Source organism: Procambarus clarkii, chromosome 79 (assembly GCF_040958095.1).
Source record: "Procambarus clarkii isolate CNS0578487 chromosome 79, FALCON_Pclarkii_2.0, whole genome shotgun sequence".
In the NCBI taxonomy this organism is placed as follows: Eukaryota; Metazoa; Arthropoda; class Malacostraca; order Decapoda; family Cambaridae; genus Procambarus; species Procambarus clarkii.
In genome coordinates this window covers 22,928,068-22,950,669 of record NC_091228.1, presented here as the reverse complement: position 1 = coordinate 22,950,669, position 22,602 = coordinate 22,928,068, and the positions used below count along the sequence as shown (strand labels likewise).

General features: G+C 41.7%; 1 protein-coding gene and 2 non-coding genes across 4 annotated transcripts in view; all 3 read left to right on the top strand.

Annotated features, from left to right (window-relative positions):
* The window catches only part of LOC138357609 (small ribosomal subunit protein uS12), a 428,441-nt gene that overhangs the window by 8,924 nt on the left and 396,915 nt on the right, over window positions 1–22,602 (top strand). Inside the window, exon 4 of one of the 2 annotated variants that reach the window (XM_069314597.1) lies at window positions 4,472–4,576. In XM_069314597.1, the coding sequence (XP_069170698.1) occupies window positions 4,472–4,554 (83 nt within the window). In that variant the 3' untranslated portion in view covers window positions 4,555–4,576. Of the gene's footprint in view, window positions 1–4,471; window positions 4,583–22,602 lie in introns of those variants that run through there. The other variant, XM_069314596.1, reaches the window with a different exon arrangement.
* Window positions 11,164–11,235, top strand: TRNAD-GUC (transfer RNA aspartic acid (anticodon GUC)). The gene has a single exon. It is a non-coding gene; the product is annotated as a tRNA-Asp (tRNA).
* TRNAN-GUU (transfer RNA asparagine (anticodon GUU)) lies at window positions 14,453–14,526 on the top strand. Its single transcript has one exon. It is a non-coding gene; the product is annotated as a tRNA-Asn (tRNA).

The window sequence follows — 22,602 nt, the reverse complement described above, 5'->3', positions numbered from 1 at the left end:
AACATAAATCGTCTGGTGTAGTCTCTAGTCTATTAGGCTGTTATCATATGTACATATTAAACACTGTACGGAGTCTGCCTCTGCCATATTACTTTCTAATGAATTTCATTTGTTAATTACTGGCACTGAAATAAAAAAAAATATAGCTTAATGACTGTGGTTCATTTGGGTACCAAGTTTTCACTAGTCTCATCTTGTGCTAAATACTTTCTTTATCTACCCTGTCAATTCCTCGAGTATTTTGTAGATAATCATTTCTATCCCGACTTGTCTTCCAATGACAATGATGTAGTCTTTCCTTATAACTCGTGTCTCGGCTCTGGGACTAGTTTAGTGGCATACCTCTGAACTTCCTCTTAACCTCATCTTGTTTGACTAGATAGACTCCATGCTGGGGTATGCATATTCTTGGATTAGTCTGACATTTAGTCGAGTTTTAGTCAGTTTAGTCGAGCCTGGCCTCGGGCCGGGCTTGGGGAGTAGACGAACTCCCAGAACCCCATCAACCCCATCAACATGTGGTATACAAGGTTCTGAATGATTCATTAGTTTTATAGGCAGTGCTTGTATCAGCTTACCTGCCATGAGCGGTTGATTTTTGTATTGATATGAACTTTGGATGTATAATACCCTCTGGATGCTTGTACTTAAATCCGGATATGTTAGAGGACATAAACCTGTGGGGAACTGCTGGTGACATTTCTCCATTCTGGGCATCTTTACAACACTAATTCTGTTTTCTGCTGATTACCCACTTTTCCACTGGAGCACTTGACCTGTTACTCCAATTTAGTACCCCATAAAAGGCTCGTACAGTCCTGGAAAGTGCAGTCTGCCCACCCTTCTTGCTAACCATTTTTATTTCCTGGTCATAGAATTGATAAACCTGAGGCACAATTTTCATCCCTGAACCCATGTTAGTGGTGTATTAGTCCCTTACCTGGTTGATGGGGTTCTGGGAGTTCTCCCCAAGCTCGGCCCGAGGCCAGGCTTGACTTGTGAGAGTTTGGTCCACCAGGCTGTTCCTTGGAGCGGCCTTCTCCAAATGTGCTACTGTACTAGCTTTTTTCTCAATCTTATCCATTACCTTGCATGGTATACTAGTTAGGGACCAGTTCCTTTAGTTCAGTGCCTCCTGCCTTTCATCCTTTTTGTATATAGTAGCTGTCTTCCATCTCTGGCAGGTCTCCTGTTTCCAGTGGCTTATTATATTCCATAGTGGCATGTATAGTGCTTCTGTACCTTCTTTTAGTATCCACGGTGAGATTATCAGGTCCAGCAGCCTTTGTCATGTCCTGTTCTAACAGAAGCCTCTTATCATCTCTGGGTAGTTTAAATTCTTGCGCAAAGTTGCTTGGTTTACTGCCACATCTTGGTTAAGGGATTTCACTTGGCTCTGTTAACTTTCATGTTCCGTTGTTCTGTTGTAAAAGCACATCAATGACGCTAAAGACACCTTGAACACTGTTTATGTAAGACAGACATAAATCTGTTTTTTTATGAATATAGATTAGAGTAGAATTTTCAAGGCACTACAATCACTTATGGTTGATCAGTAAATCGCTGAACTATATATTTAAAGGTATATGCCGGATATTAAGTTGTTCACTGTCAATTTTTGACTAGTTGTACAGTATATGAAAAAAGCTGCAACTGTTCCAAGTTTCAGTATTGCAGCCTAAATAGAAAGGGAGTTTTTTTTTTTTTTCCAAACATTTTCAATAATGCTTTGCAACCACAAATTACAAATGAAATCATGTCCGACACACATCTATCACAATACTGTATAATAAAGGACTTCCCCAACCGGATTATCCAAAATGTTTAGTTTTACTAATAAAAATGTTTAAAGTTTCCAAAAAATGTACACAAAAATTGTTTATACATTATAAAATCAATAAAGATCTTAGGCATGAAGAATCTTGGATTAATTGTACAGACATAACTATACATATAAGTTGTAAGTTTCATGTTAATTGAATAGAAAATGAGAGTAGTCAATGATACTTGAAAAAAAAAAATGAAGTCCAAGATTCTGGCACCTGTGGCTGAGGTTGACATCAACCAATTTCCTCCAAAATTGGCACCCTTACAGATATCCTTATGTTCAATAAGGTGTGCAAATTTTGCAATTTGCAAATTTTATGCAAATTGATCGATAAAAAGATAAATTTGAAGAAAAACAGCAATTTTTTAACTAAATTTTGTTGATAAAACTAATTGTATATTATTTTATGTATTGTGATAGCCAAGTCATAAACATTATTTCAGTTGACACTTGTGTTTGATCATTTTTGAACATTTAGGAAAATTTGACAATTAAAAATTTTTCATTCTTTTTATTTATACTATGATGCTGTGGCTTGGACCATTTGAAGCCTGTTTTATATACAACTAAGCCAAAGAATTTGATTTTTTTTAACAAGTTTTCATTTATTGGATATTTGAGCAATATGCCCGTTAAGATGCCTTAACCATGTCCATGCAGGACAGAAGAAAAACATCAACACATACTGAAGAAAACGTATATATGCTGGTTAGCATTGTAAATGTGTGGCCATGTTTGTGGTAGAAAAAAGTTATAATTCAATAAATAAGTTTGAAAGTGTTAAATTACAAAATATTTGATAGGCGAGTGGCCCATGAACTGGCCAGAATGTTGCAAGTACCAAGAAGCTGGACTGCAGATGTGTCATGACATCTGAATCACAATTATTCTGTTCTTCACACACTGCCTTTTCATTCTCCATGTACCCACTTTCTCAGATTCTTCATCTATTCTTCCACTGTTGTTTTGCACCTAATATTACTGTGGAACACTTGGTTGGGTCTTATTTTCTGTGGTGTCCAAAAGGGGGAGACTTGTGTTTCAAAGTTATTTAGCGCCCTCTGATTATCCCACACATTTGATGGTGCTACACAGCCTTTCCGGTTTGGTGCCTTCTTTTTGATAATTACTCGTTTCAAAGTTTACAATTAGTTTTGACAAAGTATTTAACGGTCCATGAAAGAAAGCATTGGCTTAATCTGACCTTTGTGTCTAATGTGTAGATTTATGATTTGTATTAAGCCTGGGAGGAGTTGAGTTATTGCATTTTCTTTTAGAATACCAGTAGTATAAAATACTGTTCTTGGTGCCACTGTCCATATTTTGTGCATATGTACAACGCTATCATTTTGGAGGGTGGGCTTTTGAGTCACTTCACAAGCCGGGCCTGGGGCCAGGCTCGACTTGAGAGCTTGGTCCAACAGGCTGTTGCTTTGAGCGGCCTGCAGGTCCATGTGTTTACTAGTTGTGTTTTTGTGGGGGTTGAGCTTTGCTCTTTAAGCCTGCCTCTCAACTGTCAATCAACTGTTTACTAACTACCTTTTTTTTTTTTTTCCACACCACACACACACACACACACACACACACCCCCCAGGAAGCAGCCCTGGGGTGTGTGACTAACTCCCAGGTACCTATTTACTGCTAGGTAACAGGGGCACTTGGGGTGAAAGAAACTTTGCCCATTTGTTTCTGCCTCGTGCGGGAATCGAACCCGCGCCACAGAATTACGAGTCCTGCGCGCTATCCACCAGGCTACGAGGCCCCATGTGTGTGTGTGTGTGTGTGTGTAATTACCTAAGTGTAGTTACAGGATGAGAGCTACGCTCGTGGTGTCCCGTCTTCCCAGCACTCTTTGTCATATAACGCTTTGAAACTACTGACGGTCTTGGCCTCCACCACCTTCTCACTTAACTTATTCCAACCGTCTACCACTCTATTTGCGAAGGTGAATTTTCTTATATTTCTTCGGCATCTGTGTTTAGCTAGTTTAAATCTATGACCTCTTGTTCTTGAAGTGTGTGTGTGTGTGTGTGTGTGTACTCACCTAATTATACTCTCCTAATTGTGCTTGCGTGGGTTGAGCTTTGGCTCTTTGGTCCCGCCTCTTAACTGTAAATCAACTGGTGTATAGATTCCTGAGCCTACAGGGCTCTATCATAACTACATTTGAAACTGTGTATGGAGTCAACCTCCACCACATCACTTCCTAGTGCATTCCATAACGCCTGGAATTTCCATTCCATAATGTATCCACTACAGCCTGTTTAGTCCAGCACTTCTTTAAGAAAACTATCTAGTTTTCTGTGGATAGTTTTTCTTAGCAGGAAATAGTAATCTCGATAACTAGATAGTAGCAATGTAATCCCAGCAACTGTAGTAAGGTTATACAGTCCAGTAAAGGGGGTACTGGACTGTATATGTATAACCTTACTACAGAAGATCCTTAAGTAGGAAATGGTTAAGAAATATTGATATTAATGCACTTTAGTGCATTTGTTTAATGCAGTTTTCTTGAACAATATTAGTTGTGCAGTATTTTTAACATTTGCTATGTTTGGGTTTAATATGACATGCTTGCCAGTCTCGACAGTATATAATAAATTGTGTTGCTATGCAGATGTTTAATTTTTTCCCTTATTTTAGGTATCCGATTCAAGGTGGTGAAGGTTGCCAACGTATCTCTGCTTGCCCTCTACAAGGAGAAGAAAGAGAGGCCCCGTTCTTAAAGTACCTTTAATAAAAAAAAAAATACTACTATTCTTTGATTCTTCCTATTTGGAATATACCATTCTGGGGTAATCATAAGGATGAAAGCCTTTAATTAGGTGTGGAGTTTTTAGTGGAAAGATGTGTAATGCTTATGAAGTTACTTATGAATGAACACAAGTAGCGGTGAGAAACTATTTGCAAAGCTCATGTTGGTATGATCAGAGACATTTTAGGTTATCTCTAGAATGAATTTTGAGTTTCCAGGTGATAATTGGGATTCTCGTAATTATAAGAATGCATTCACGAAATTAATATAAAATTTAAGAGCAACTACATCGGGATTTTCTCGTTGACGCAATCTCAAAGGAGCTGTGATGAGGGTTCGAACCTATGCAATGGGTGTTCCCATGCTCTAGCATCAGAGCACGACATAGTACAACCTGGAGAGTTCAACACGAATTTCCCGAGGCTTCTAAAGTAGCCGGAACATGGTTGTCACGCAAGTCATCCACCCCCATGCACTGGCTGTCAATTCAATTTTTTATTTTTGTGCGCCCCATACCCATCCCGTGGGCGGTGGTGTAAAGGGTTACAGGCACACAAATGGTTCGGGAATTGAACCCCATAGTTCGTTTAGCTAAGCAAATAAATCTTTTGACGCTAGTTACACAATTATTTTATATACATGTAATACTCGTACAGACATGTACATATATATATACATATTTAATCACCTACACAAATACACATCAATAATCTTTTGTATCGCAAATGATTCCACAAGAGGCTCACAAGAAGTCACTATACAAGGTACTTTACATCTATGGCGAGTCAGACAGTTACTAGTCTTGCTGCACACCCACCCAACTGGGCGGCAGCTTTACAGTCATGTGCTCCACACCCACCCAACTGGGCGGCAGCTTTACAGTCATGTGCTCCACACCCACCCAACTGGGCGGCAGCTTTACAGTCACGTGCTCTACACCCACCCAACTGGGCGGCAGCTTTACAGTCATGTTCATGCATTACCTACAATAAGCAAATTTTGGATACTTCGCTAAGATTTCGGACAGCACATCATTATGAATGAAGTACTTACACATTTCTTGGACACTATTGATGGTGTTATCTCTAAATTCCGCGATTTCTTCACATTCCATAATATAATGATGCAAAGTAAGCGAATAGTTCTGCTGACAGTTTGCATTAGTCAAATCTACATCAGCAGATGTCACAAACTCCCAGAGGTACTTGTAGCCGAGCCTAAGCCTAGCAGTGGTAACATCTAGAAGTCTGCTAACCTTATTGGATGACCCATAGACGTGCGGTACTTCCTGCATAATAGAATGATGATAGATGGAGGAACTGGTGTGAATTTCACTTTGCCTCAAGTCTCCAAAATATAGTTAATGTTCCTGGAATATTACTGCCCTCAGGCTGCTCAAAGGCAGTTCAAGTTGGTAATCAATTCCCTCTTTACGAGCAAAAGTCTTTACCAACTCATCAGTTCTATCATGCATTCGGAGACCAATATGAGAAGGAATCCACAGGAGACAGACTGACTCCATCATTGATTATTTCATTATATCTGTCTAGCTTCAGAGATAAGCACGTTAGTTATACCTTTGGGAGCTGAGGGCAGTAAAGGATGACACGGAGTCACTTGCAATTAGCGTGATTGATTGATGAAGATTAAGCCACCCAAAAGGTGGCACGGGCATGAATAGCCCGTAAGTGGTGGTCCTTTTGAGTCATCTGTGGAGGTGCGACTGCACCCTGTGTGACGGGAGATGTCTCCCGTGGATGATAATTGTTGACACGCAATTAGCGTGTCAACTTTGGATTCATATACGAGCTCGAGTGCAAGGATTATGGCAACCAATTCTGTTTAAAAGAGTGGAGGCCCAGTTACTTAGACGCGCTCCACACTCATGGGAGAAGGAACCATCTCTCCCTGTCACAACCTGTTCTACCTGCACTTCCAGCTGCACCATAGGACTGGTGCAAGGATCCATCAGTGTAAATAGTCTGGGAAAGGGAGCGCTCTCTAACTAATTAAGGCATTGTACTTCGCTTCTTGTCGAAGCAAGGCTTGTTCTTTAATCAGCTCCTTGGATTGGAAAGGAGGGACTGTAATTTGGAAAGGAGTGATCTCCCATGGGGCAGGAAAGTAGTGTTATTCTCTCATGTTAGAGGTGATGAAAATTATACATTCTGAGCAGTGGCAGTTTTGGTAATCCATTTAGAAGGATGCTGACTTGGAGGGCTTCAGTGCAGGGGTTAGGGTTGGTTAGCCTAAGCATCTTGATACCAATTAAAGCATTAATTTCAGTGATACGATCACTTACACATGAAATATTTAGTTCCTTCCTCATGTTTAGTAATTTAGTTGTACGGGGGCATCCGAGGATAATCCGCATGGCTTCGTTTTGCTTCTTATTCTCTCGGGCACTAGAGCAAGCATGGGTGCAGCATAATCAGAGACCTAATATATGAGAGATATATCATTTTGCCAATTCTCACATTTGCACCATAGCTTGGATGGTAGCCTGCCACAGCCTTGAGAGCACGGAGTCTCTACATTGGCGACCCAGTCTGGCTACAATATTGCGGTACAGTGGAACCTCAAGACCACTGAGGTTCCAAGGTATTTGTATCTGGTTACATAGTCGAGCATAGAGCCATCATCCAACTGCATTTTGCGAACGGCCCCATCCCGTCTGGGTGGGCGTCGGTTCAGGATCTTTGTTTTCTCTACTGAGTTTAAGCCTAGAACAAAGCCTAGTTCCTGACATGTGTGCAATACAGAGTTCAGAACATTTTGGGTGTTGGTATACCCATTGGTGTGGATCAGTATATCATCCGTATAGCTAATGATGTGTTCGCTCCTAGTTACTGAGTTTAAAAGTGCATTGATTAACACATTGAACAAAGTAGGAGTGAGGACACCTCTCTATGGAGTGTCAAGTCCAAAATCTCTCGTTACACTCCTATGCCCTTGGAACAGTACAGATGACTTCCTGTTGGATAGATAGCCTCTTATTCACCGTAGAAGCCATCCTCCAACATTCATTTTAGCAAGTTCGCTCAGAATGACGTGTGGGTTAACAATGTCAAAGGCTGACTTATGATCTAGGAAAGTGGTATATGACCTATCAGTATGCAGGGTGAGGAATGTGGTAATACAGTGAAGTACACTCTTTCCATGCGTGAAGCCATGTATCTAGGGAGACAACATATGTTACTAATTCTGTAAAGGAGACGGTTTAGAACCATCTTCTCAAGACTCTTAGAGACAACTAGTGAGGGAGATTGGGCGAAAAGCACTCTGCTGGTTTAGGAATGAGAATAAAAAGACTTGGTCCATGACTTTGGAAGCTCCCCAGTTACATAGCTCATAATATACAATTCAAGCAAGGGATTCGCTGGAACTAACAGAAGCATATGCAGTATGCCGTAAGTATCTCCATCCTCTCCGGATGATGTTGCTTTACCTTTATATAGAGCAGAGTCTAGTTCGTATTCAGTAAAAAGTATGTCACAGTCATCCTCTTGATGAAGCATGAGGTCAAGGAGCCTGCTCTATCAGCATATCTATTATTTAATTCATTTTGTGTAAGTAGAGGAAGACTGTCAAAGCTGGAAGTTGTGGCCCAAGCATCAACAAGCTCACTTGCTCTGTGCAGAGGATTAGGGTGCGAGATCTCTGCAGCATTTTTCCCTTTGATCGGCTGTGTCATCTAGGACTTTTGCTACCTCTGATACTTTCAATACACAACTCAATCCTCCTTTGTTATAGTTGACTCGTAGTGCCTTCATGGCTCTGGAGTCGAAATTTGGCATTGGCTGTTTATCTTCAGTAGATTTTTTTAAGAAAGATTAGTTTTGCTGGGTTCCCAGCCGTATTAGTGTCCCTAAATGAAGGTGTGGACGCTGCCGTTAAGGAAGCTATCCGCACTTGTTCAATCTCCCGTAAAGGTATTCCTTATTTTGACTTACTGTTATTCATTCCTCCATCCTTGCGCGTTGGCAGGGTTGTTGGTCTTCTGTTACTGGTAACAAACTGTGTGCTCTTAAGAGTAGTGTGTCCCCCATGGCCTTCCTCCTACCACCGTAACCGGCGGTGGAAAACGGCTCTGGCAAAGATGTATATTGTCCATACACGCTTAACTCATGGGCACTTATTGGAGCACCGCCCTGCTCCATATTGTCCAAACTGCATTGTCCCTCTTACGGTCGTGCATATCCTTGTTGAATGTCCTGACTTCCTGGACGAGCCTGTGTCTTGCTTTCCGCGTCCCCCGCGGTCACTTGTCCCTCCATAGAATTCTTGGTGAATCGGATAATTTTGATCTCGTTTCCCTTATGCGTTTCTGTTCTCATATTGTCATCCTTGGTGATATTTAGCGCCCTCTGATTATTCCGCACATTTGATGGTGCTACATAGCCTTCCCGGCTTGGTGCCTTCTTTTGATAATTACCTTCAATATACAGAGATTTAATTGTATTAAAATGCAATGTTGTGTCTGTGTAAAGAGGAGCGTCAGAGGCACACCATGCCTAGATGCCAGCCAGAGTGCATGGGGGAATTCTGTGAAAATCCTCTTCTGGCTTCAGTAGATGCTTCTGGAAATCCTTGTATTCAGAAGAACTCCATGTTGCAATCCTTGTACCATGTGGTCAAGTCGTTAGAGCGTGAGCGTAAGAACACTAACTGCTTAGGTTGGAACCCTCATCCCTGCTACGAATTTTCTCAAAATGTGATGACCAGGTGTTAAAAGCATAGACATAAGGGTTATTAATGAAGGTGTGTAAAGTACCAAATTAATTTTTAGAACTTTATACAATTTTAAATTTTATTTTTTCCCCGCGGGCGAGTTTATTGGGTAGCACCACTCGCCTTGTGAGTGGACACCGCCATAACAGTATTACAACACACTCCAATAGCAAGAAAATCCGTTGGGTTGTTCAACCTGTCACTTGTACCCAGACACAGCTGGGACTTGCTTAACTGTCTCAAGTGAACAGCTTCACAAACAAGATTAACATTTGCCAGCCCTTAAAATATTACGTTATCTTGCGGGTGCATAATTGGGGATTCTTTTAAGAAGCAGTGTCTATCTTTGACAAATAGTGTTTTCCTAACTCTTAACATTGTTCTATAGTTTAGGGTTTATTATTCTGCACATATTTCTAATGTCAGATGTTCACATTCTCGTAGATCAAGACGGTGTCCATCACTCTTATCACAGATTCTGCAACTCCGCTGCTCAACTATAGTTTCCATTCCGAATCTCCATAGATATTTATCTCCCGCGGCCACCTCCTCTTCGTCCATAATGACTGGGATTGCCAGTTACAACCATGTACCAGCGTACAGATTTGTGCTTCTATCCTCCTTTCCTCAGTTACCTTGTCACGGTGATGTTGCCGGACAATACCTCTAATTTGTAGAAGAATCTTGGATATAATTTATTTCAATATGGTCTCCTTCAGTGCCCTCAGCAGCCAGCATATCTGCTCGTTCGTTTTCACATATTTCAACATGGGAGGAGATCTACAGTAACTTGACTTCCCTGGTTGGTTAGTACTCTCACAGCTCTCTTGATTTCAGCGACTACCTGCTTGATGGGGTTCTGGGAGTTCTACTCCTTAAGCCCGGCCCGAGGCCAGGCTTGACTTGTGAGAGTTTGGTCCACCAGGCTGTTGCTTGGAGGGGCCCGCAGGCCCACATATCCACCACAGCCCGGTTGGTCCGGCACTCCTTGGAGAAAATGATCTAGTTTTCACTTGAAGATGTCCACGGTTGTTCCTGCAATATTTCTTATACGCGCTAGGAGGATGTTAATTGCCACTGGGAAAAAAAGAAGTCCACCTTCAAAGGAAAAGACTAAATATTAATAAAGATATGAAAAATTATTTTATTCAAAATATGGGAGATTGGTATCAACAATACACGCCGCTCTGCGTTGATAGTTTTTACGAGGACATGGTCGAGAACATAGAGAAATTAGTACAGAGGGAAATAACGGGGGCAGGGGAAGCAAGACGCACGGACCTAAGAAATTTAAATATTCCAATGATCAGCAAGTCAAGGGGTGGGAGAGAATGCTACGGAGTGCACATAAAGAATGGTTAAAAAATGGAATGAGGGATGAAGAGAAAATACAATGTTGGAAGTGGCTAGGGAATGCAGTCAGGTGAGGAAGGAGGCGCGGGACAGATACTGGCAAGACTTTGCTCAGTCCATTGGTAATACTAAGAACCTTAAAGACATATGGAGAGCAGTAAACAAAATCAGGGGTTGTAAGACCAAATTCATTGCTCACTCAGATCCAGGGAAGGCTGCTAATGAGTTTTATTTATTTATTTATTTATTTATTTATTTATTTATTTATTTATTTATTTATTTATTTATTTATTTATTTATTTATTTATTTATTTATTTATTTATTTATATACAAGAAGGTACATTGGGTTTGTGAGAATACATAGCATAGTATTTACAATCTTGTAAAGCCACTAGTACGCGCAGCGTTTCGGGCAGGTACTGATCAGTACTACTGCTATATAGTACACAAGACACACACACACACTCTCTCTCACCCACAGACAATCTAACAGATTCCTCGGTAGTATAGTGGTGAGTATCCCCGCCTGTCACGCGGGAGACCGGGGTTCGATTCCCCGCCGGGGAGGAATGTTTTAGTCTCCGTGGTGAAGTGGTAAGACACTCGCCTGGCGTTCCGCGAGCGCTTTGTCATGGGTTCGTATCCTGGCCGGGGAGGATTTATTAGGCGCAAATCCTTAACTGTAGCCTCTGTTTAACTCAACAGTAAAATGTGTACTTGGTTGTAACAACGATTCTTCGCGGCGGGGATCGTATTCCAGGGACCTGCCCGCAACGCTACGCGTACTACTGGCTGTACAAGAATGTAACAACTCTTGTATATATCTAAAAAAAAAAAAAAAAAAAAAAATTAAGTAGGAAAATTCTAGCAGAATTAATAAAATGATAACAAATACATTGCAAGAAAAAAATGAGACGAGAGAGATTAGTAAGTATATTAAAGCACATTGATATATTAAAGCTCTGATTGATTACACTGACAGCTTGATTGGTAATTTAAACAAGATTAACAGACACCATACAGCAGATTGACAGCACATATAAGAAGACAGTAATGATCACATTGGTAAAGATGTTCAGATTGGGAACATAAAGATTGGGAGATTGGGTAGCAATAGATACAGTGCAATTTTAAAGCAAAAGGTAAAAAACTATGAAGATGAAATTAGGTACTTTTTAGTATTGTTTTTGAATGACGCAAAAGTTGGACAGCTTTTCAATTCATTAGGGAGTGAGTTCCATAGACTGGGTCCCTTTATTTGCATAGAGTGTTTACACAGATTAAGTTTAACTCTGGGGATATCAAAGAGATATTTATTTCTGGTGTGGTGATAATGGGTCCTATTACATCTGTCCAGGGAGAGTTTCAGAGCAGGATTTGCATTTAAGAACAGGGTTCTGTAAATGTAGTTGACACAAGAGAATTTGTGGAGTGAGATTATGTTTAGCATGTTTAGGGAGTTAAACAAGGGGGCTGAGTGTTGTCTGAAAGCAGAATTTGTTATTATTCTGATAGCACAGATACCATAATTAAGATAGGGATATATTAGTGCATAATATAGAGAGAGATGAGAGCAGAGTTAGGTACATAATATCTGATTTTGGAGAGTATCCCAACTGTTTTAGAGACTTTGTTAGTTATGTATTGTATGTGGGTACTGAAGTTGAGTCTCTTGTCTAGGAATAGGCCAAGAAACTTTCCATAATTTTTATTGCTAATGTTTACATTGTCTATCTGAAGCTGAATTGCATTTGTAGATTTGCTTCCAAATAAGATGTAGTAGGTCTTTTCTATGTTAAGTGTTAGTTTGTTGGTTGACATCCATAAGTGGACTTTTTTTTAGTTCATTATTAACAACATTATTTAGTGTATGTGGGTTGGGGTTAGAGTAGATGAGGGTAGTATCATCAGCAAACAAAATAGGTTTCAGAATGTTAGAGACATTAGGCAGATCATTGATGTATATAAGAAATAGAAGAGGTCCCAAGATGCTGCCCTGTGGCACTCCAACGGTTATTGGTAGAATGGGAGAGATTATATTATTGATGGCTACATGTTGGTGTCTATAATAAGATAGGATTGGATATAGTCCAGTGTATGGCCTCCGGTTCCATAATGATGGAGTTTACATAAGAGGTAATTGTGATTAACAGTATCAGAGGCCTTTCTTAGGTCAATGAAGAGTCCAATCGGAAACTCATTTTTGTCAAGGGCTGAGTAAATTATATCAAGGAGACTAATAATTGCATCGTTGGTACTCTTTTGGGAGCGGAAGCCAAACTGACAGGGGCTAAGAATGTTGAATTTTACGAGATATGAGTAGGTTACCTTGTCTGACATAAGTTGGGAAGTCTGGGCCCAGGTGGGCTAGATTTCCGTTCCTTATCATATTGTGGATGGCTTCTCCTGCTTGGTTGTTCCTTCCGTGTCCCAGTGTTCTGTGCTTGGTTCAGATCACCCAGGATGTAGGCAGGTCTGTTCCTTCTGGTGAGTTGCATGATGTCGGCAAGGGGAAGGTAAGGTGGTCTTGGTGGTTGGTAACATGTTCCTATGAAGATTGTATCTCTCGTGGTTTGGAGTTCAATGCCAGGAAGTTTTCTTGAAAGTTATCTAGAATTTTGTGTGGAATATTTCTGCTTACAGCAATTATTGCTCCATCGTTGGCCTGGTCAGCTCTGTTGACCTGGTCAGTTTTGTAATTGAAGATCTTTATCTTCTCACTTTCCTCTTTCCCATGGCTGTTAGTGAGTATTATATCAGGGTCTATTTCTCTTGTAGAGAGTAAACCTTATACTCGCTCCGGTTCTCCAGTCTCATCTTAATGGCATAACTAATTAGCACTAACTACACAAGCTATAATCCTATCCCTGTTTACAGGTAACATTCTTTTCATCCTGGTTGGAGGGAGCTGAGGTGTAGTCATCGAATATAAGCAAGCATAAAGTGAATAGCCGACACGGACAGATAGACACAGCACCGCTCCTGTGCCAGGTAAGTCCACTACGGGCTCACCATAGCCCGTGCTACTTAAAACTTGTTCCGAGTAGCTGAATCTATAACAACAATAACGAATAGCCGACAGTACAATTTCCCCAGTGATTGGGAAAACTCCAGTACAGACGCTTTGGATTTACTTCACTTCAACCTCAAGAATGTAGCACTCGGCGTGTACAGTTCTAAGCGACCCAAGACGCTACAGCTTCGACTCAGAGCAGACAGCAGACTAGGACCGCATCCACCTACAACACTCTCTCAAGCCCCATCAAGTTCACACACTCGCGATTCCTCAATCGAGCCGCCACGCTCTCCCTCACACAGCTCCGCGACTCCGGCCTCACTCAGCTCTCTGCTCTGTTCCAAACTCCGTCTCAACGTCTACGACGTATCCAGGACTACTAAATAAATATGAAAACCCATTAAAACTGTGTATCTAATCTACCCAACAACGTAACATAATCGTACGTTACACTCTGAACAGGTTGCTGAGTTCCAATGCTCTGTGCGGAGTCCAGCTTAGAACATTGTGTTGAATTATTGTTAATGACTGGATGGCTATGTTGAAACTGATGGGTCTCTTCCACCTGGTGCATTGTTTGGGATCGATGCGTGTCCGTTGTTCAGTGTTAAACATATCGCAGCTTATCTGCTGAAGGGTTATGGGGTTGGGGGGGGGGTTGAAAGCATGCGACATTGTATGTTCGTAGACGTCCCTCATATCAGCACCGGAGATGTGTTGGAATATTATTTGCTGAGTGTGTATACGAGCCACAAGCCGGACTAACATGCCTCCGTGGCACAATTGGTTAGCGCGTTCGGCTGTTAACCGAAAGGTTGGTGGTTCGAGCCCACCCGGGGGCGAGTGTTTTGGCGCCTGACAGCTGGGTGGACAGCCCTTCGTATTCGTAGTTCTGAGGTTCCGGGTTCGATCCCCGGTGGAGACGGAGACAAATGGGCAAAATGTTTCTTTCACCCTGATGCCCCTGTTGCCTAACAGTAAATATGTACCAGGGAGTAAAACAGCTGCTACGGGCGTGTGTAACAAAAAGGAGGCCTGGTCGAGGACCGGGCCGCGGGGACGCTAAGCCCCGAAATCATCTCAAGATAACCTCAAGATAACTTCAAGATAACCGTGTGGGTCTTGTTTACCGAGAAGAATTCGATCTTGATTGGGATTTCTTCCGAGTCTTGGATTTCTGTGTCCAAGTATGCGGCATTGTCTGTGGGTGTGTGGTAAACATTGATACCCACTGTCTGTGGTCTGCCTCAGTTACCTCATCGGTATTCTGTTTGTCGTGACTCCTGTGGTGGTTACATGTTTGTGGGCCCCCTTGGGGGGGTCATTAGTGGTGGTTATATGTTTGTGGCCCCCCTTGGGGGGGGGGTCATTAGTGGTGGTTATATGTTTGTGGGCCCCCTTGGGGGGGTCATTAGTGGTGGTTATATGTTTGTGGCCCCCCTTGGGGGGGTCATTAGTGGTGGTTATATGTTTGTGGGCCTCCTTGGGGGGTCATTAGTGGTGGTTGTATGTTTGTGGCCCCCCTTGGGGGGGTCATTAGTGGTGGTTATATGTTTGTGGGCCCCCTTGGGGGGGTCATTAGTGGTGGTTATATGTTTGTGGCCCCCCTTGGGGGGGAGTCATTAGTGGTGGTTATATGTTTGTGGCCCCCCTTGGGGGGTCATTAGTGGTGGTTATATGTTTGTGGGCCCCCTTGGGGGGTCATTAGTGGTGGTTATATGTTTGTGGGCCTCCTTGGGGGGTCATTAGTGGTGGTTGTATGTTTGTGGCCCCCCTTGGGGGGGTCATTAGTGGTGGTTATATGTTTGTGGCCCCCTTGGGTGGGTCATTAGTGGTGGTTATATGTTTGTGGGCCCCCTTGGGTGGGTCATTAGTGGTGGTTATATGTTTGTGGGCCCCCTTGGGGGGGGTCATTAGTGGTGGTTATATGTTTGTGGCCCCCTTGGGTGGGGTCATTAGTGGTGGTTATATGTTTGTGGGCCCCCTTGGGGGGGTCATTAGTGGTGGTTATATGTTTGTGGGCCCCCTTGGGTGGGTCATTAGTGGTGGTTATATGTTTGTGGCCCGCCTTGGGGGGGTCATTAGTGGTGGTTATATGTTTGTGGCCCCCCTGGGGGGGTCATTAGTGGTGGTTATATGTTTGTGGGCCCCCTTGGGGGGGTCATTAGTGGTGGTTATATGTTTGTGGCCCCCTTGGGGGGTCATTAGTGGTGGTTATATGTTTGTGGGCCCCCTTGGGGGGGGTCATTAGTGGTGGTTATATGTTTGTGGGCCCCCTTGGGGGGTCATTAGTGGTGGTTGTTGATTCATCTTCCTTTGACTCAGTGAGGGGTTCCTGCATTTGTGGGTCCTTGCACTTGTTGGAGATAGGTACCAGTTAAGGTAGTGGTGATCATATTGCTGACCCCTTGGGCTTTTATGATGTTGCCTAATTTCATCTTCATAGTTTTTTACCTTGTTGCTTTAAAACTGCACTGTATCTATTGCTACCCAATCTCCCAATCTTTATGTACCCAATCTGAACATCTTTACCATTGTGATCATTGCTGTCTTCTTATATGTGCTGTCAATCTGCTGTATGGTGTCTATTACCTGGTTACCTGGTTGATACCTGGTTGATGGGGTTCTGGGAGTTCTTCTACTCCCCAAGCCCGGCCCGAGGCCAGGCTCGACTTGTGAGAGTTTGGTCCACCAGGCTGTTGCTTGGAGCGGCCCGCAGGCCCACATACCCACCACAGCCCGGTTGGTCCGGCACTCCTTGGAGGAATAAATCTAGTTTCCTCTTGAAAATGTCCACGGTTGTTCCGGCAATATTTCTTATGCTTGCTGGGAGGACGTTGAACAACCGCGGACCTCTGATGTTTATACAGTGTTCTCTGATTGTGCCTATGGCACCTCTGCTCTTCATTGGTTCTATTCTACATTTTCTTCCATGTCGTTCACTCCAGTACGTTGTTATTTTACTGTGTAGATTTGGTACTTGGCCCTCCAGTATCTTCCAGGTGTATATTATTTGATATCTTTCTCGTCTTCTTTCTAGTGAGTACATTTGGAGGGCTTTGAGACGATCCCAATAATTTAGGTGCTTTATTGCATCTATACGTGCCGTATATGTTCTCTGTATTCCCTCTATTTCAGCAATCTCTCCTGCTCTGAAGGGGGAAGTGAGTACTGAGCAGTACTCAAGACGGGACAACACAAGTGACTTGAAGAGTACAACCATTGTGATGGGATCCCTGGATTTGAAAGTTCTCGTAATCCATCCTATCATTTTTCTGGCTGTCGCAATATTTGCTTGGTTATGCTCCTTAAACGTTAGGTCGTCAGACATTATTATTCCCAAATCCTTTACATGCTGTTTTCCTACTATGGGTACATTTGATTGTGTTTTGTACTCTATTATGTTCAAGGTCCTCATTTTTACCGTACCTGAGTACCTGGAATGGTAAAAATGAGGACCTTAAACATAATACAGAGTACAAAACACAATCAAATGTACCCATAGTAGGCAAACAGCATGTATTAATATTATTGTTATTACAATATTATTATTATTTATAATAATATAAAATATTATTATTATCATATTAATCTTGTTTAAATTACCAATCAAGTTGTCAATGTAATCAATCAGATCTTTAATATGCCAATGTGCTTTAATATACTTACTAATCTCTCTCATCTCATTTTTTTCTTGCAATGTATTTGTTATCATTTTATTAATTCTGATAGAATTTACCTACTTAAAATTCTCTGTTTGATTAAGGACCTGCCCGAAACGCTGCGCGTACTAGTGGCTTTACAAGATTGTAAATACTATGCTATGTATCCTCACAATCCCAATGTACCTTCTTGTATATAAATAAATAAATAAATAAAATAAATAAATAAATAAATTAGGTAAGGTTAGGTTAAGTTAGGTTAGGTAAGATGTGTTAAGTTAGGATGGGTTAGGTTAGGTTAGTTAAGTTAGGATAGGTTAGGTTATACAAGTTAAGTTAGGTTAGGTTGGTTTAAATTAGGTTAGGATAGGTTGGGTTAAATTAGGTTAGGATAGGTTGGGTTAAATTAGGTTAGGTTAGTTAAGTTAAGATAGGTTAGGTTATGCAAGTTAAATTAGGTTAGGTTAGTTACGTTAGGTTAGATAAGTTAGGTTATGTTAGGTAAGTTACAACAGGGGGAGGGAGGAATAGGTTAGGTTAGATATATATTTTAAAAAGTGTAAGTTTGATATGAAAAGTTGAACTAGTTACATTTGGGAGTGTTATTTTACGTCTGAAGATGTCTTAGAGAACAACATTGATGTCTTAGTGAACAACACTGATGGATGAAGGAGAGTTTCTGTGATGAACGAAGGTGTCTTAGAGAACAGCTTTGATGACTGAGATTAACTTTTGATGACACTGAGAATAACTTTGATGAACGAAGATGTCTTAGTAAGCTTCTCTGAATAACGAAGGTGACTTGGAGAACAATTTTGATGACTGAGATTAATTTTTGATGGCTCTGAAAATAACTTTTGATGTCTTAGAGAATAACTTTTGTTATCTCTGAAAATAACTTTTGATGTCTTAGAAAATAACGTTTGTTGTCTCTGAAAATAACTTTGATGTCTTAGAGAATAACTTATGACGTCTCTGAAAATAACTTTGATGTCTTAAAGAACAACTTTGATGAACGAAGATGTCTTAGAAAGGTTCTCTGATGAACGAAGGTTACGTAGAGAATTACTTCGATGACTGATTATAACTTTCGATGACTGAGAATACCTTTGATGATATAAAGAATAACTTTTCAGGATATAAGAATAACTTTTGATAACTCTGAGAATAACTTTTGATGTCTCTTAGAATAACTTTGAGGTCTTTGAGTGTGCCATTGATGTCTCGAAGAGTATTTTTGGTGTCTTTGATTGTGCCCTTAATGTCTTGAAGAGTGTCTTTGACTAATTTTCTTACTCCACGAAGTATAATGGTAGTTAAGAAAGTGTTGAACGAAGCTCCACTTGACTATTTCAGTTGAGAGAAGTGTTATTTTAGTTAAGAAAACGACAAGAAGACATGGATGGTGAACATGGCTATTTTCAGTTGATTGACGAATATTTTTTAGTTAAGAAATGATGAAAGTGACTAAGTTTTAGTTGATTGACGATGGATAAAGTTAGTTATGAACAGTAATGACAAGTTTCCTTTGACTATTTAGTTAAGAGAAAAAGGTTATTTTAGTTAAGAATAGTGTTGAACGAGGTTAATCCTGACTTTTTTTTGTTGATTGGCGAATATTTTAGTTAAAAATGAAGAATGTGACTATTTTCAGTTGATTGGAGAATTCTTTTAGTTTCCCTTGACTATTTTGTAGTTAATTGGCGAATGAGTTTAGTTAAGGAACATTAAGAAATGAATTTCTTGGTACATTTGATTTTAAAGAACATGTAAGAGAATGCGGTGAACACAGTGAACTTGTGGGGAATATGAACTTGCAGAGAACATGAAAACATGACAAAGAATATAGGAAATACAAAGAATGAACAATGATCTAATGAAGAACATGCTAAGAACGATGAGAACATGACAAAGATCGCAGAAAACATGTAGAAGAACACATTGAACATACGAGGAGCATGACAAAGAACACAGAAAACATGCAAGAAAAGTTGATGAACACAGTTAACATGCGGGGAATATGAATTTGCAGAGAACATGAATAATGACAAGGAATACAGAAAATATGGAAGATGTTATGATCTCAGCCTACAGGAGAAACGAGTCTCCCCCTTGAGAGTTATTCAACAAGCCTGACCTAACCGGAAGGTCTAGGAAATATGGAGGTGATAACATATGTAAAATAGTTGGTTGGATTCAATGAGATTATGGGCAGTAAATAAGGAAATAGATAAATGACTGGTTAGGAGATGTGGATATTTTGCTGGAGGCGTGAGGCTCGCTTCTGGAGGGCTTTGACCTCACTTGAGGCAAGACATCGCAGGGGGAAAGCCGCGCTCCGTTCGAGCTCCTTTCAGAAAGGAACCCCTAGTGATATATCTCCAAGAGAAGAGAAGTGTGCAGAGGTGCCAGCTGTGGAATTGAGCTGAGAACGTTGTGGTCTCAAGTCCTGGACGGCAAGGAGAGTTTATTAAGCTGCCCAGAGACATTTTCGTGGGCTGTGTGGAGCGCCCTGACCAGACGCCATCAGAGGGATAGCCCCTCAACTAGACAATTTGTCGTAAGCCCGATTTAAGCCAGTTCATAGTGATTGCTTGTAGTTGGTCGTGTGCCCAGCGACAGTAGCAATGTTTATTTATAAGTTAGAAATGTTTTGGTAAGGCAGGAAGCCTAAATAAGAGGACGGAGATGAGAGAGACAGCTAGAGGGACGAGCAGCGCGTCCTCTCCCGTCGACCGCTTGAAGCCAACTGACTGAGGGGCGGCGGAGGAGAGTGTGGAGGCCCGCCGGGCTAGGTGGAGCATGGACCCGCCCAACGGGGGAGTCCACTCTCACTGTATGTAGAGGACAGATAGAGGTTGGAGGCAAACATATTGTGATTATTTTTGTTTATGTGTTAAAGGGGAAACATTTTTATTGGAGTGTCAACGGGTTGCAGGTTTGTCTTTGGGGAAGAAGTTGCTGAGAAGTTCGAAGCCAGCACAGAGGGAGTAGTTGATGAGACTCCAAGGTAGTGGAGGCGAGGACCTCGAGCTGTGAGGAGAAGCAGTGAAGAGGAGTGTCACGTGCTTCTGTAGAGGTGGTGAAGCACCATAGTTGCTCGAGGGAACTTCATGGTGTAGCAGCCAAGAGAGCTGTGGAGGAACCTAGCAGAAGGGTGAAGCACCATAGTGGCTCAAGGAAAACTTCATGGTAGCAGCCTGGAGGAGCTGCAGAGGATCCTGGTAGTGAAGCCCGGAAGAACCTGAAGAGATCAGGGTAGTGAACTTCCAGAGGTGGAAGGGAAGTTGTAAATAATTACTTGTAGGGAGGTAATCGAGTGTTTGGTTGTCATTAGCGTGCAAGACGCAGTGAGAGGTGAGTGATTGTTGGCATTCTTATGTCAAGGAGTGTTTTATACTGAAGTTTAGAGTTACAGACGTAGGCTGGATTACCTACAGACGTATGTGTTCTAGGACTGATAGAGTGATCGATTGTTCATTGTTGTGTATCAAGGAACATTTATACTGATATATGTTTTTGCATTCATATGCTGATTTTCCTTGTACACATTTATAGATAGATATATATATATATATATATATATATATATATATATATATATATATATATATATATATATATATATATATATATATATATATATATATATATATATATATTCTCTTGCTGATGGTGCAACAGTGTATGTAGACTTGATCAACTTGAGGAGGTTGATAGTATCAGGTGGTGAATCAGGAGATAGGATACCACTTGGTAAACTGATAATAGAGTTCTGATGGTGTTGGAATGCAACCTGATTGTAATAGTATAGAGTGTAGGATTATTATTATTATATGTGTGCATGTATTGTGTATGTGCTTTGTCCAGTAAATGTATTCCAATTTGCTGGTGTTTGCCCTTGTCCTAGTGAGGCTTCCCAGGAAATAGTACAGAAGAGAGAGAGAGAGAGAAAGAACCAAGAACCACCGCTGTGGACAGGGTAGGATGGAAAATTAGTAAGTCAAAAGGGGATTGAAGAGATCATATCACCTAAGGAGAGAGTGGGGAGTCACAGTGGCTCGAGTGGGTGTGTGCACGTGACAACGAGGCTAAGTGTTGGAGCCGCATCCCATAAACGTGTGACGTTGAGCCCCTCTCCAGGAGCCAGAAGCGCCTAGTGTGATCTCCTAGTGAGGTATAAGCACTTTTTTTTTTTTTTTTTTTTTTTTTTTTTTTTTTTTTTTGGAGATATATACAAGAGTTGTTACATTCTTGTACAGCCACTAGTACGCGTAGCGTTTCGGGCAAGTCCTTAATCCTATGGTCCCTGGAATACGATCCCCTGCCGCGAAGAATCGTTTTTTCATCCAAGTACACATTTTACTGTTGCGTTAAACAGAGGCTACAGTTAAGGATTTGCGCCCAGTAAATCCTCCCCGGCCAGGATACGAACCCATGACATAGCGCTCGCGGAACGCCAGGCGAGTGTCTTACCACTACACCACGGAGACTGCACCACGGAGACTCTACCGAGTTGTGGGTTGGGTTGTCCGTAAAGGAGGATCAACGACGACAACACCACCGACCCACACCACTATAATAAAGAGAACATTATAAGACTGAAAAAGATCACAGAAAATGGAGAAAACTGGTGAAGAATATGAACTGAACAAGTAGTGAACATTTGCAGAACATGGAGTGAACATTAAAAAACATTGAAGAGTGTGCAAAGAACACAGTAGTAGTAGTAGGCATCCATCAGTCTCAGGAGACTATGGAGTTGCGCTCTGATTGTCGGTCTGGAGTGGCCTCACCAGGGCGCAAAGCCAGGGTAGGTTGATTCGGGGGAGAAGCTGTTACCCAGGCAGCAGGTCCCCTCTCTCCACGGCGCTGAAAGTCTCCAATGGAAAGGTATACGCCAATACGATTGGTTCCAGCGCCGTCGCAGGAACTGTGAGTTCCGGTTTTTTTTTGAGATATATACAAGAGTTGTTACATTCTTGTACAGCCACTAGTACGCGTAGCGTTTCGGGCAAGTCCTTAATCCTATGGTCCCTGGAATACGATCCCTGCCGCGAAGAATCGTTTTTTCATCCAAGTACACATTTTACTGTTGCGTTAAACAGAGGCTACAGTTGAGGAATTGCGCCCAGTAAATCCTCCCCGGCCAGGATACGAACCCATGACATAGCGCTCGCGGAACGCCAGGCGAGTGTCTTACCACTACACCACGGAGACTGACAACCACGGGATGACCTCGAAGGTGGTGAAGAA